Raw genomic sequence first — 13,652 nt, 5'->3', positions numbered from 1 at the left:
ATAAGACAGACCCTTAAAAGTGAAAAATATTTAACAAGAAATAAACTCTGACATTGATTGCATGCCCATGTGAATGAGAAGAATAAGAACATACCAAAATGAACTAAAATCTTACACCATCTTTCTGCACACATAATTATTCTGATAGAAAGTCTTTGCACAATGAACTTTATTATCCACTGTAGTTATTTGATGCTGTAACTGTGTGTGTGTGTGTGTGCATATATATATATATATATATATATATATATCTTTGGATCAAAGAAATTAAAGTAACATTACAAAAACCATCCATATATTTTGATGGTTACCTTTGGATTACCCTTATGCAATATTCTAACTCATTGAAATTTACAGAAGGGGAAGGTACTTTTCAGTTAGAACGGAGCTTGGATTCGAACCCTAGACGCATCAATAGAGCGAACGTCAGGGAGGGGGCGAGTGAACGTGGCCGTATGGTGGGACCGGTAATACGCAGGTTGAGGCAGGCAGACCCTAGTGTAGCGCCGGGGGTGGGCTCCCCGCTCGGCCAGCGTCGTCAATGCGCGGCTCCCCCTACTTCGTCGCCTGCCCGCCCGCCCTCTCGATCGCTCGCTCGCTCCATCAGCAGTGAAACAGGAACCCTCGCGGTAGGTGGGGCGAAGGTAGGTGGCCAGGCAGGGAGACAGGCGAGGCCGCCGTCGGCCGGTGGAAGGGGAGAATGAGGATCGAGGAGGATCGAGGAGGATCGAGGGAGGGCGGGGAATGGAAGGAAGAAATGAATGAAATGAACGGGGTGAAGGAAGGAGGTGGGGTCAACTAGTTTGCGTATGAATTTGTGAGTAGTTTCTATCTGGGAGCTCATTGACTGGGATAGAAATTCCCTCTCTGTCATCACACACACACCCTTCAGGGCCCAGTGCCCAGCAGTCGTCGGGTGGGGGTAGGGGGCTTGGAGCGTACATCCAATTTTCAACAATCTCGCACACACACACACACTGTCACTGTCGTCGGGTGTCAGGGATTGATTCTAGAGGGGGAGAATTAGCACATGCGTTAATGTTAGTCAGACCGGGAGGAGGCCAGGCATCGCGGGGACCTTTTCGTGGAATGTGACAAAGAGGGCGGATGGGGGAACGGACAAAGTGAGGCGCGGATGAAGTGGGGAGAAAGAGTGCGTGAGTGAGTGAGAGAAAGAGAGCTAGAAGAGAGCGAGCCAGAGAGGAGAACATATGAAATCATGTTGCTTCTTTCATGGTGGTCAAGCATCGAGCAATCGAACGAGTGAGTGAGTGAGTGTTTGAGTGAGTGAGTGAATGAGTGAATGAACGTGATCATGAAGCTGTCTTGCTGTTGATGCCTGACGATTTCAACAAGGTTGAAACTTGAGTGGGAGTGGGTAGAAGTCGTAGAACAAGTGGGTGACGAGAGCCAACGAGTGATGAGGATGACGATGGGGCTTGTACTTGTGTCGACCTGAGAAAGGGATACAGAGCGAGACAGATAGACAGACAGACAGAGAAAGAGGGAGTGAGAGAGAGAGAGAGAGAGAGAGAGAGATGGGGTGCCAGGCCAAGATGTTGTGCGCATCCTGCTAATTTCACTGCGGAAAGAAATGAATCCCACTGGTCATGTTTTATCATTACACGCCGTTCCTCTTCTGTCTCCCCGCCTGCCCTCTGCAATTATCAGCCGTCTGTCGCTCTTATTCTCCTCTGGTACCGATGGTGCTGTAGTTTCTGCCATGCCTTTCTGTCTACCTTCCCCATACCTCTCAATTCCGGGGGTGTTTTGAGTTCCTCAACTATATGCACCTTTCCTCCGGGTATTACTACTTGCTCGCCAAGATCTCCACCAAGCCATCCTTACCTGGATCACACTTTCAACAAGGTCTTTTGACGTCCCAGTACTTCTCCGGCGGAGGGATGTGATGTGATTAGTCGCGAATTACGCACACAAACAGGGAACCTTTCGTCACAGCAGTGTTCCGTAACCAGCTATTGGTAGGACGAGCCTCAGGTCCTTACATATCAAGGACGTGGGGATAGGATTGACGCTGTACACCGTATCCTCAGAAGTGAGTTAAGGCATCTAGATTGGTAACTGAAGTTGGGATTTGTGAATACGCGGACAGGCATTTGCAATGGCAGTGCAATCACAGTATCCGGCTAACGTCGTTCTTCCCGATGGAAGCAACAGGTATAGACCGATTCTACATTCTGAGCGGCTTTCGCCACAGCGGGCGTGGAAACTCAACTTTCATTGTGGCTGTTGGTAGCCTTTTTTCATGCGGAGGGGCTTGTTCCGGATGATCAAGCTGATTTTGTTCTCTGATTTGGATCAGGTCTGGAGCTGCTGGTGGGAATGAAGATCATCGCACCTTCTTGGCGGCAGGGCTCAATCAGAGCTCATATTTCGGGAAGTTCCAGAATCCGTCCCCTGTAGTGACCGGATCGAATCGTTATCGCCTGTTCAACCAATGTGAGATTTTAGACACTAAAACCCTTTAAATTTACCTGCCCCGAATCAGCCTCTTTTTCACAGATGAACGTTCGAGAGATTGGGGCTCACTTAAGTATCGGATGTACTCGGTTTTGCAGTAGTAGGTGGGCGGCAAGGTTACACGCTGCAGCTGGATTCATCACTGAACGGCGGCGACAAAGAGATTGCTGCTGTTCCTCTCTCGAATTCCCGCAAGAGGGCACGAGAAGGAGACGACCTACGCAGTCAATGGCAACAGCAATGTCCACAGACATTGATCGTGTCCGACTTCCCCCAGACTGGCCCCGGATCTGTGGTTAACCCTCAATCTACAGGTGTTTCGACAGGTTTGCGGCTTACCTTCGAGGATGATCGGCTGCGCTCTACTTCTCCAGTTTCCACGAGCGGGAGAGTCGAGGTAACGAAGAACTTCGCCTCCAACATGCCCGACGGTCTCGCTGCACCTTTGCAGCAAGATAGAGACGATGAAATTGAGCAACTTCTAAAGATTCAGGTAATCATCCCACAGTCATGCTGCACTCCACCTAGCAGCGCAATGTACAATAATTTTGTTTCTGCTACTCTATTTGTGTGTGTAATGGGACCTCTCAATTAATTAAGTAATAAGCGTAATTCTGGCCGATAACTTAATCTTCTTCATTTGTTCTGCTTTGACTCTCTCAGAATGACCAGCTCAAGTCTTTTTTCGAAGAGAAAAGACAGCGGTACTCTCGCCATCTTGTTGCAACAATGGAGGAAGGATTCGCTAGTAGACTGCGAGAGAAGGATGCTGAAATGGATAAGGTGAAGCGCCATAATCAAGACTTGATGAAGCGGTACACACAGTTCAATGCTGAACTGCATCACTGGCAAACTAAGGCTCGGGAGATGGAATCTATGGTGAGCATCTTGAGGTCCAATTTGCAACATGCTCAGCAGCAAGCTCAGTTTCCCTTGAGCCTAAATCAAAGTAAAGAAGGGTGTGGAGACAGTGAAGCGGATGACTGTGCCTCGTCTTATGTTGATAATATCAACGATGCTCATACTCGAACCTTCAATGAAAACAAGGAGCTTCGTGAGCAGCGCACTTGCAGGGTGTGCAGATGCAATGATGTCTCCATGCTCCTTCTGCCATGCCGGCATCTGTGCTTGTGTCAGGATTGCGAGGGCCAGCTTCACGCTTGCCCCCTTTGCCGCACACCCAAGAATGCCAGCGTCCAAGTATTCATGTCATGAGCTCCCAACTCAAACACCAACAAACCATATCCTCGGTGGGTGCCACAAAGGGCACCGACATCAGACCCATTTATACAATTGTACACAGGCTTGTGTCTAGTTACAGGAGATTTTCACCCTTAGTTCTGGGGTGGTGACTCAGGTAGGGGCTTTAGGAGGCCGCTCCTTTGCGAGCGAAGGAAGAGCGAATGTGGATACCATTGTTGATGGTTCTCTGTGGATGTCGAGTTGCTATGGGGCCTATGGTAACTCCCTGAAACTAGTCAGGGCGACTACATCACCGATCAACTCATCTTCAGTTGAGCTGTATATGCACCCTATTCGTACTTTTGTTGATGTTGTGTTATGTTGATTTTTTTATTTTTTATTTTATTTTTAAAAAAAATAATTTTTTGTGGGTAGTTATCGCTGAGTTACATTTTTGTGACCTCCACTTCCATGCTGATACGAATCTTAGCAATTAAGAACAGTTTTGTTCCCTTCTTCTGAACTGTAACCTGCCTTTTACGGGTGTGAGGGTCATTATCTGCAATAGCCTGTCCTGAGTTCGTCGAAGGTGTAGTGGGGACATCATCAAAACTCCTTCTAGGTCCAAGCACTGCCCTTAGAAATGTGGGGTTATTTAGAGATTTCTAGACAGTGAAGGCATGACACTCTAGTGCATGCAATTCGCGATCAGCCTTTGTGATGACAATTTCCGATGCAAGTAGCTTCACATAATTATCATTGCACCGTCGATTGTTTTGCCTACTTACCACAACACTTCCCGTTCCAGGTCGCTTACATGTAAGCCCTAACATTTCCAAATTTTCTTCACACAAACAACTTTAACAGGAAGTGCACGCTCCATTCATTCTAGTCATACCGCAAACTTCTTCGTGTGCGAATAATTTAATACCACTCACAATACCTAACTATCTACTGTACCCATGTACAAATTAACCTGAAACAGTTTCTCCTCATTATAAGCACATTCCGGATAATATAATATCTAGAACATTCCTTCACGTTAGCACACGGATTTGTAGCAAATCACGTCCACCGCGTCGAGGAAACAGCTTTGACGAGCAAGCGAGCATGCACCTGCCAATAGTTACCATCCCTCGAATCCTCTTCTGATTCCACCTCCACCATACTCACCTTTCACGGTGCTGAATGAAGCATATCCATACCGCTGCTATACGCCAGAAATAGCACTTACTCCAGAACTGACACCATTGCCCTGCTTTACTCTATCTCCATCTGATCTTCATCTACTTTGTTTTGCAACGCAATGCCCTCCCCCCCCCCACTTTCTTCGAGCTGCAACACCTGTTGCAGCTAAAGTGAATCACGTTCACTGATGCTCTAACCTTCACTTTTCTATGCAATTTTGTAAGCCAAGTGTCACTCTTAAAGAGTTACCCAACTAAATCAACTGACAGTGCAGCAACCCCCTAAACCCTAATTCGAAGCCCTAAATTCTCTTTTTCACCTTCAGTTACAGGTAACTATCGTTTATTATTAGCATATTGACTGCCATGGACTTGAAAGTGTGAGGTGGGTTTTAGGGCAAGGGTGCCAATTGTGCTTGGGAGCCAACACACACCCCCTTATTCTCCCATAATGGGGTGTCCATGAGCTCATCAATCATATGTTCCAAACTGGATAAATGGGGAAGAAGGGATCATGTGTGTGATCAAATAAAATTGATGAATCATTGGATCCTTTGGGCCATCTTGATTGGCTTCTTGGGTTGTCGCATCCCATGATGGTTTGTTGATTCTCATAATTTCTTGACGCTCTTGGTGCCATTTCATTATTGTTGTGTATGTGCCTTTGTGGTGGTTGAGGTCATCATAGTCTTTGTTAATTGGTGTTTCTGTTATTGTTATCCATTGTTGGTTGTGTGATAATGTGTGATAATGTGTGATCTATATATATATATATATATAAATATGTGTGTATGTGTATTCATGTAAATGTGTTGTTATTATTGTCCTGAATAAAAGCACATTTTTTATTGGCAATTGTATTACTTTTGAGGTTTGTTTTTATGCTTGATATTACTTGATTGTGATTGGAACATGTCTTTTTAAATCATTTATGGATTTTTATGGATTTTTATGAAGTAATTTTTTTGAAGTGGGTTTACTCATAATATGATGAGTTTATTTATTTATTTCTTTCTTAATATAGATATGTGTCATATCTTTCAATCTGGGATACTGCAATGATCATTTCAAGAAAATTCACTTTTATGATTTCAGGATATACTTTGACTCACAGAGATTCTATGTTTCTTATTTTTACAAAATATAACTACAATTCAATGATTTAATTAAAATTTACTAAATTTAAATTTAATTATGTAAGTAATAAATGTCTCTGATAAACCTTCAACTGCCCTGTTGGTTATTGCTCTATTCACATGTGTCTACTCAAACATGAGAATAATGATAAATTCATCAAGCTTAAGTTGATTAATAACCTGTAATGTTCAAAAATTATTGTAAAATAAATATTACGCTTATTACTATTATTTATCAGTATTACCTTACTGGAATTTACAATGCATGCATCAACTCTATAATTTAATTTAATTTAATTTTTTGATACTGGGATTTAATTTAAGTTTTTAAAGTTTTGAATTCAAATTTAACTTTTAAATATCTAATAACAGGAATAAATTATTCTTTGATTCTCCACTGATATTTATATATCATAATATTATTTTTTTAATAAAAATATTAATTCTTTTGAAATAAACCTCTAATTTGGCTTTGACTCTTAAAAAGCTCAGGCTATCACATTTTATTAGAACAAGCTATAGGATTGAAGATTAACTCACAATTATGATTTTATTTGTTGACTTTATACTAAATTTCATTATTAAAAAATTAAATTAACTATTTTAAAATTAGAATAATAAGAATATTTTTAAATTTCTGTTTGCATTATTATCAAAGATTTATATATATATATTTTTAATGTTACATAAAGGAAGTAATTCTATGGTTCACTATATCAATTTTTATGTCTCATTAATATATATATATATATATATATATATATTAAAGAGACATAAAAATTGATATAGAGACATAATAATTGATATAGTGATAAAAATTGATATATATATATATATATATATATATATATATAATTTGTCAAAATCCTACTTAAGATTTTTGGTGCATCTTATACTCGTTTTGATTTCAATGTTTAAATATATGTATACATTTATATTTAATTTTTTACATCATCTTTTAATGTAATTGTTATGATTTTGTAGATTTAAAAAAAATATAGAAAACTTTTGATTTATTTATTGATTACAATTATATATGATATTAATAATTAATAGATTTAAATTTTATTTATAAAAAAATATACATTTCATTAAGGACGTAAAGACCACAAAAAACATAATGTAGAAAAAAATTATTTTCTGTAAAATTTTTTAATTGTATAATCATATTTTAAAATCATTGTAAGAATAATTGTACTAGTGTAGATTAAACTATGATAATTTTACAAAAATTTAAATTAAATCAGCATTTTTTTGTAATTTAATTTAGTTTAGTTTTTTTTTTTTTTTTTTTTTTTTTTTTGATTTTTTTTTGATTTTTTTATAAATGTTGTATAAGTTGCAACAAAATAAATGTACTTAACTTAATTACTTCAAAATATATAATATAGATGTTTTTTAAAATAAAGATCATTATTTTTATTTTTTTTGAAGTGGTGATAATAATTAGTTAAGATGTCTCTAGTTTAAAACAAACTCAAACAAGTTTTAAAGACCAAATATTCTAATTTTAATATTTAAAAAATATTCAAATCTTTTCAACATGCTATTTATATATATTTATAGTTTTAATATCCAAAATCATTTAATTTTTTACTTAATTTTTACTTAATTTTTTATAAATAAATATCATGAAATATTTAACTTTATTAACAAAAATTTACTAATGAAGAAAAAGTGATATTTGAAACTCAAAAGTTTTACTAGTCATGTATTTTTTAAAATTATTTAATAGTAGACTACTTGTTCAAATTTAAATCATGTATTGAATGTGATTTTTTTGTAGAAAATCTTAATTAAAAAAATAGTGATTATACTATAACTATCTTTAATTTAAAATTTCTATTATCGACAACCAAGAACTATAGTAACAAATGTGTTACTAATTCAAATTATTTTAGCAAATCATGCAAATCATATTTTATAATATGATTCTATACACATACTTTCAAAAACATAATAATGAGTTAAATTTAATCATATATATATATATATATATATATACATACATATTTATTAATCATTGGATTTTGAAAAGGATTCTCTTTAAAAATATCATGACAAAAATTATCTTATTAATGATTGCAACAATGCCAATTATAGACTAGTACATGTTTATGTTAATGATATAAGTATGAGTATTATAACTCTTATTAACTTAAGAATTGTATCTTATTTTTGCCAAATTTTTTTCTGTTTATGGCAAGATTATTAACTAGAGTTAATATAAAATTTCGAAGAGGTTTATTTAAAGCAAGATGATTTTGGATCAAAAAGAATAATTTTTATGTACTATGATATTAGAATTGTTATTAATAGATAAAAAATTAGTTATGATAATTAAGCTCTTATTGAAATTCTACTAAATATTATTTTTTCAATTCTTAATATATACAATAACTTATATTTAAAACATCACATTTTAGTCAAAAAATTTAGACAGTCAAGATGTGTTTTAAGTGTATATATTAAAATTATAAATACAATTTGAATAATTATTTTCTATAAGTCACGTGTTGTCAGTATTTGCTAATTTTAAATTTTATTAAATTTTTCAATAAAATTATGCATGCTTATATTTTTAAAAGCTTGAATTTAAACTTATCACATATTTAGTAATATGTATTTAGAAGTAATAGTCAAGCTGCATTAAATGTCATCTAAGGTAAATGTAAAGATATGTGTAAATCTATAACTTCTAATTTTAACACAAAATACTGTAAACTTTTTAAGATATATTTTTAAACATAAGACAAATAAGTTTTGACCAAAAAAATAAATCATAAATCGAATAATTCATAAAATGATTTTAGTTTAATTTGATTTTTAAGTACACTTTGACAATAATTAATGCTTAAAAATGCAAGATCACTATTTTAATTCATTATTAATGTATTTTTAGTTTTAACATGATTTTTTAAATTTAAATTAAATTTAAATTAATCTAATCAAATATCTTAAGAAACATAGACTTAGGCAAATTACATGAATTGTTCTATAAAGATTATCTTGATTTTCAAAAATGTAAGACTAATAAATCTTTAAATCTTATATCTATATCAAAGTAGTAAATGTATACATAACTTAGTATGAAAGTCTAGTAATTAGAAAGAAAATACACAAAATAAATGTTATTTTCAATTTTTATATTTTTGGTTTTCTTATATGTTTATTTTATCCGAGTTTTGTGCATTGTGTTTTGAAGAATAAATAAACAAATATTTTTAATAAAAATTAGTTTTTCTTATTTTTTCTTATTATAATTTTTTTTCATATATATATATATATATATATAATTTTATTATTATTGAAAATGCACTTTACCAATCTGAATACTGCATAATTGTACAATTTAGATATTCTAAAAATATTTTTATAAACACAAGAAGTTAGATTATTAGTGTAATATTAAAAAAAAGTACAATTTATATTTTTTTATAATATTTTATGAACGCAAAGGATTTAAAAAAATAGGGCTCAAATATTAAAAGAAAAAAAAATAAAGCAGTAAAGATAACAGGTTTTGTTATTACCAAAACAAAAGCACAGAAATAATATTTTAAAATTTTTAATACTTGTTCACTTACAAAACTATTAAATTCAAGAAATATTTAATCTGTTGTTAAACAATTCAGGTTTTATTCGAGATTCTGCTCTCTCCCTCTCTCTCTCTCTCTCTCGATAGATATATATATATTACAATATACAGTCTTACTTATAAAGAAACCATTTGTATTTATTAATAGGTTTGACATTTGTGCAAAATAAATTTAAACAACAAACATCAAATTTGTTGCCTTTGTACACTTTCAGAATTAAACTATACTTTCCTCATTTGATTCCATTTACTAACACAAACAAATTTCTAAAGAAAGCCATCACTTCAAGGTCGTTAAACATTCATCTACTTCAAGCGGCTTTGCTAAACATGGTCTTCAAATCATCACTTTGCACTACTTCAAAAAAACAAAGCTACTAGATACTACACTCTAATTTACTCCTTTTTTATACACTTCCTACTCATCGTTTTTTTTTTTTTTTTTTTTTTTTTTTTCAAACATAAACATGCTTAATCCATTCTTGCAACGACAAAAATCGTCTTTTGCTGAAATCAAACTCAACACCACTTTTTAGGATTAAGAAATTAGGGAGCAAAATTACACATCTATCCACAGATAATCACTGTCTTCCATTTGATTCAGTTGTTTTGTGGCACTGGAACCCCACTTCTGATAAATGCATGCATCAGGAGGGTCTTAGTTTAATGACTTTTTCCTACATCAACGCTGTTTTCAATCATCTCACGATGTGGGTAGTCTTTGGTTTTCGTTTTTTTTTTTTTTTCAGTGTTTGCAAAATCACTTAATTCCATGAAGTAGATGCTCACTTGGGTATTGTCCAACTTTAGCGGATGTGAGAACCTGAAGTGACTCAGCAGTGGTAGATGCTCACCCAGCAATTGCTTATCTCACAATCTGTAAGAAGAACCTAGTTGCTTTACTACAGTTGTTGTACAAGATGTGGCAGATCATGAGGAGAAGCATGTTAATGAAAAAGCAGTGGAGAGTGTGTGTGTATTTGGTGGAGATTTGCAGTGCCAGGAGTGGAGGTTCGTTGCAGTGATGTAATCACACTATCTTGTCGTGGTTCTGTGAAGGAAAGATAACGAGAGCTGGGTTTCCCATGTTTCTGCAGAATGCTCATCCAGTTTTTTCTGCCGGCATTCTATCTCACTCAAATCATCTTCTCACACCTTATGTTTTAACAAATTCGCATGTCTGCAATGTGTCCTGTAGTAGTAATAGTAGTAGTAGTAGTAGTAGTACAAATGCTTCTTCTGCCTGCAGATTGCCTCCGGATTCTTATCAGCTATGGTGCTGCAGAGTCATATGCGAAGGGAGGGAAGGTAGGGTCACCCTTTGACGGTGGCCAGGACAGCCAGTTAGCCAGCCTTTGGATACTCCCAAGTGATGACCACATAACCATAACGTCTACGTGCGGCTGCTTGTCCCTTGGATGCGCCTTGCTTGCATGCAGATTTTCAGGATCTGACAAGAGTTGGGGTGTTATCATTGTTTTTATTTATGTTTTTTGATGTGTATGTGTATGTGTATGTGTCTGCGTGTGGGTGTGTGTGTTCAATTGTGGTCTATAAGTCACAAGGTGGCCAGAGTTCCAATTACTGTACAAGCACAACAACACGGATGGATGCAACGCCATGGGCTTGACAGCAAGCCGAGAGAGCAGTTTGTCGTCATTGGCTTCATTTCAATCTTATTTGTCGTGGCACCATTGAAGGCTGTATGTATGACTGCTTCCTTCCTGATCGCTGCATGTGCTGATGGTGTGTTGATTGCACTTGAGGTGGGAAATGTTGGAGTCTCATAGTAAGTTCCATGATTTGCTTGCATGTTGTAACTTATGCACAGTTGGTGATTGGAAACTTTCAAACCCCTTTCTTAGTGCAAGGTCTGATGAATTCCTTCCTACAACAATTAAAACCATGGTGTGTGTAAGGTGCACCCAATGGATTCGAACCAAATCATACCACGCAGCAGTCTGCTACGAGACTCTCTCTTGCAAACATTACAGAGCCAGTGTTGCTGTAACACCACATGATCTCTTTTGCAGACAGAAAAAATTAATAAATTAATAAATTAATAAAAAGAAGATCTAATCACCTCAGATGAGACTCATTGTTGCCATCTGTGATGTGCCTAATTACTTCTAATGTACCGTATCAGCAAAGAAGAGAAATGCCTGGGTTGTCTTCTTTTATCAGCGCAATTTAATTTTTGCCGATTTTTTCACTTAAGCTGTGATGGAATGCAATTGTTGACATTGTTTCATCTGAATCCGTCGTATGTTCATACATGTGACAGTATTCAACTCAATCGCATGTGACGAGATATCCTGTAGCCCTAGCAGCTGATGGAGGATGACTTACACGCTGATTTGCTTAATAACCATCGCGATACAAATAATGCCGAAGTGATTTCGTTAATGTCGTTGCAGGCTAAGGTGCGAGTAGGGGTTCCATCAGCACCAAACCCTTCATCACTTTGAAATCCTCGATGGTTGCCACTCCTCGAAGCCCATCGGCTCACAACTACGAACTCTCAACGCTCTATCTTCGGAGGGATGGCGTCTGTCGTCACAGCAATCGTCACAGCAATCGTTGCAGCATTACCAAGACAGCACAAATCCTCGTCAAATTTCACAGCCTTCAAACCCTAAAATCTGAAGACATGCCTTTTCCCCCCTCTCTCTCTCTCTTTCTCTCACTCTGAGTAAAAGGATTCCTTTTCTTCTCAGACAGCATGCGCTTTGTTGACTTCAACTTCTTCATTAACTCCTCCTTCTTCTTCTTCTTCTTCTTCAATTTCCTTCTCTCTTCTCTCTTCTCACCGTGGTTCTAAGGAAACTAGAGTCCAGATCACAGACTGGTGACCTCACATTATGGCAGTTGGTGTCAGTGGCAGCAACCCCGTGGTTTCAGTTATAATTGTCCACGACGAAGCAGAATTAGACCGGCACGGGGTGAGATTCCTTGATTGGAGTGATTTGAGCGTGACGACGACGGCGACTGGGTGTGTTTGGGCGAGGAATTTGACTGTCTGTGTCTCTGCATCCAGCCAGCCAGCCCTGCTGCACCCACCCATCCTCAAAGGCTGCTACTGATTCTACTGCGCAGTCAGAGTACGTCAGAAATATCCAGTTTTCTGCTCCTTCTTCTTCTGCTTCTTCGTAATCTGTTGCTGGTGCTGCTTCTTCTGCAGCGACTGCTACTCCGCTCATGAGGTTCTGCTCCGCTTCGGACAAAACCCGAAGTCTCAGAAAGCTGCTGGTTCAAGGCCCCCCCCCCACCATCACCAGTGTGCGAAAAAACATTCGTCCGTGCGACAGTTTGTCATTCGTCTGTTTTTCCTTCGTCCATTTGAACATATTCGTTCATTTGTCCATCTGCATGTCTGTCTGTCTGTCTGTCTGTCTGTCTATTGGTGTGAATACGTGAATTTAAATTTGTTATGATTTGTGATTTAATTGTTCGTTTTTATTTAAGCCATTCTATTGCATTAAATTGGTGATTTGTTGAGTTGACGAGTTTTGGATTGTATGTGTAGTGGGATTGAGGAAAAAATTAAAATTGGTGTGCCATGGTATTTGATGGTAAAAAACCGTTATTATTTATTTACTTATTTATTTAAAGTCAATATTTTTTTTGACAGAATGGGAGTGTCATGTTCTTACACCTTAGCTTATTAAAACATTGAGTCCTGGAATGAGAAAACAAAAGGCACTATAGTAGATGAAAACCGTTTATCAATTTTATGTGAATACGACATTTATTTACTTTTTACATGATATCCATAAATACGCCCTGTTTTTACCTATTTTATTTGTTACTTTTATCAGAAAAAAATAAAAGAAAAGAAAAAAGCTTGGCGATCTATACAATGCAAGAACACACAATCAGTTTAAAAGAATCATGGCACCCATTTCATAAAAATCCTTTCGAAATATACATAATATGTATATATATATATTAATATAATGTTTTATGTATTCTATTTATTTTTTGGTGCAAAGTTAGCTATATTGAGACCCTTCTTAAAGCACAATATTACTTTGACCCAGCAAGGAACTGCATCATACCATTATCATC

General features: G+C 36.4%; 1 protein-coding gene and 1 long non-coding RNA gene across 3 annotated transcripts; one reads left to right on the top strand and one right to left on the bottom strand.

Annotated features, from left to right (window-relative positions):
* The first annotated feature begins 895 nt into the window (after positions 1 to 895).
* On the top strand, positions 896 to 4,097 carry LOC112295406 (putative BOI-related E3 ubiquitin-protein ligase 2). The gene is made up of 4 exons (XM_024546944.3): positions 896 to 2,178; positions 2,324 to 2,460; positions 2,580 to 2,974; positions 3,145 to 4,097. The coding sequence occupies exons 1-4, from the start codon at positions 2,123 to 2,125 to the stop codon at positions 3,694 to 3,696; spliced, it is 1,140 nt and encodes a 379-aa protein (XP_024402712.1). The 5' UTR covers positions 896 to 2,122; the 3' UTR covers positions 3,697 to 4,097.
* A 6,947-nt stretch (positions 4,098 to 11,044) lies between these two features.
* LOC149987468 (uncharacterized) lies at positions 11,045 to 13,340 on the bottom strand. 2 transcript variants are annotated; one of them, XR_016498289.1, is made up of 2 exons: positions 11,668 to 13,340; positions 11,045 to 11,472 (listed from the first exon to the last, which is right to left on the bottom strand). It is a non-coding gene; the product is annotated as an uncharacterized LOC149987468 (long non-coding RNA). The 2 variants fall into 2 exon arrangements; XR_016498290.1 differs by having other exon boundaries at positions 11,934 to 13,340.
* Positions 13,341 to 13,652: the final 312 nt, after the last annotated feature.

Source organism: Physcomitrium patens, chromosome 18 (genome assembly GCF_059467195.1).
Source record: "Physcomitrium patens ecotype Gransden chromosome 18, ASM5946719v1, whole genome shotgun sequence".
Taxonomy (NCBI): Eukaryota; Viridiplantae; Streptophyta; class Bryopsida; order Funariales; family Funariaceae; genus Physcomitrium; species Physcomitrium patens.
Note: the sequence above shows the minus strand (reverse complement) of the source record. Positions and strands in the feature narration are given on the sequence as shown.

What these genes read in the sequence shown, in the direction of transcription:
- LOC112295406 (XM_024546944.3), top strand. Translation starts at nt 2,123, where the DNA reads ATGGCAGTGCAATCACAGTATCCGGCTAACGTCGTTCTTCCCGATGGA. An exon ending in CTTCCCGATGGAAGCAACAG is followed by an intron (nt 2,179 to 2,323) that starts GTATAGACCGAT and finishes GATTTGGATCAG; the next exon opens with GTCTGGAGCTGCTGGTGGGA. An exon ending in AGCAACTTCTAAAGATTCAG is followed by an intron (nt 2,975 to 3,144) that starts GTAATCATCCCA and finishes TGACTCTCTCAG; the next exon opens with AATGACCAGCTCAAGTCTTT.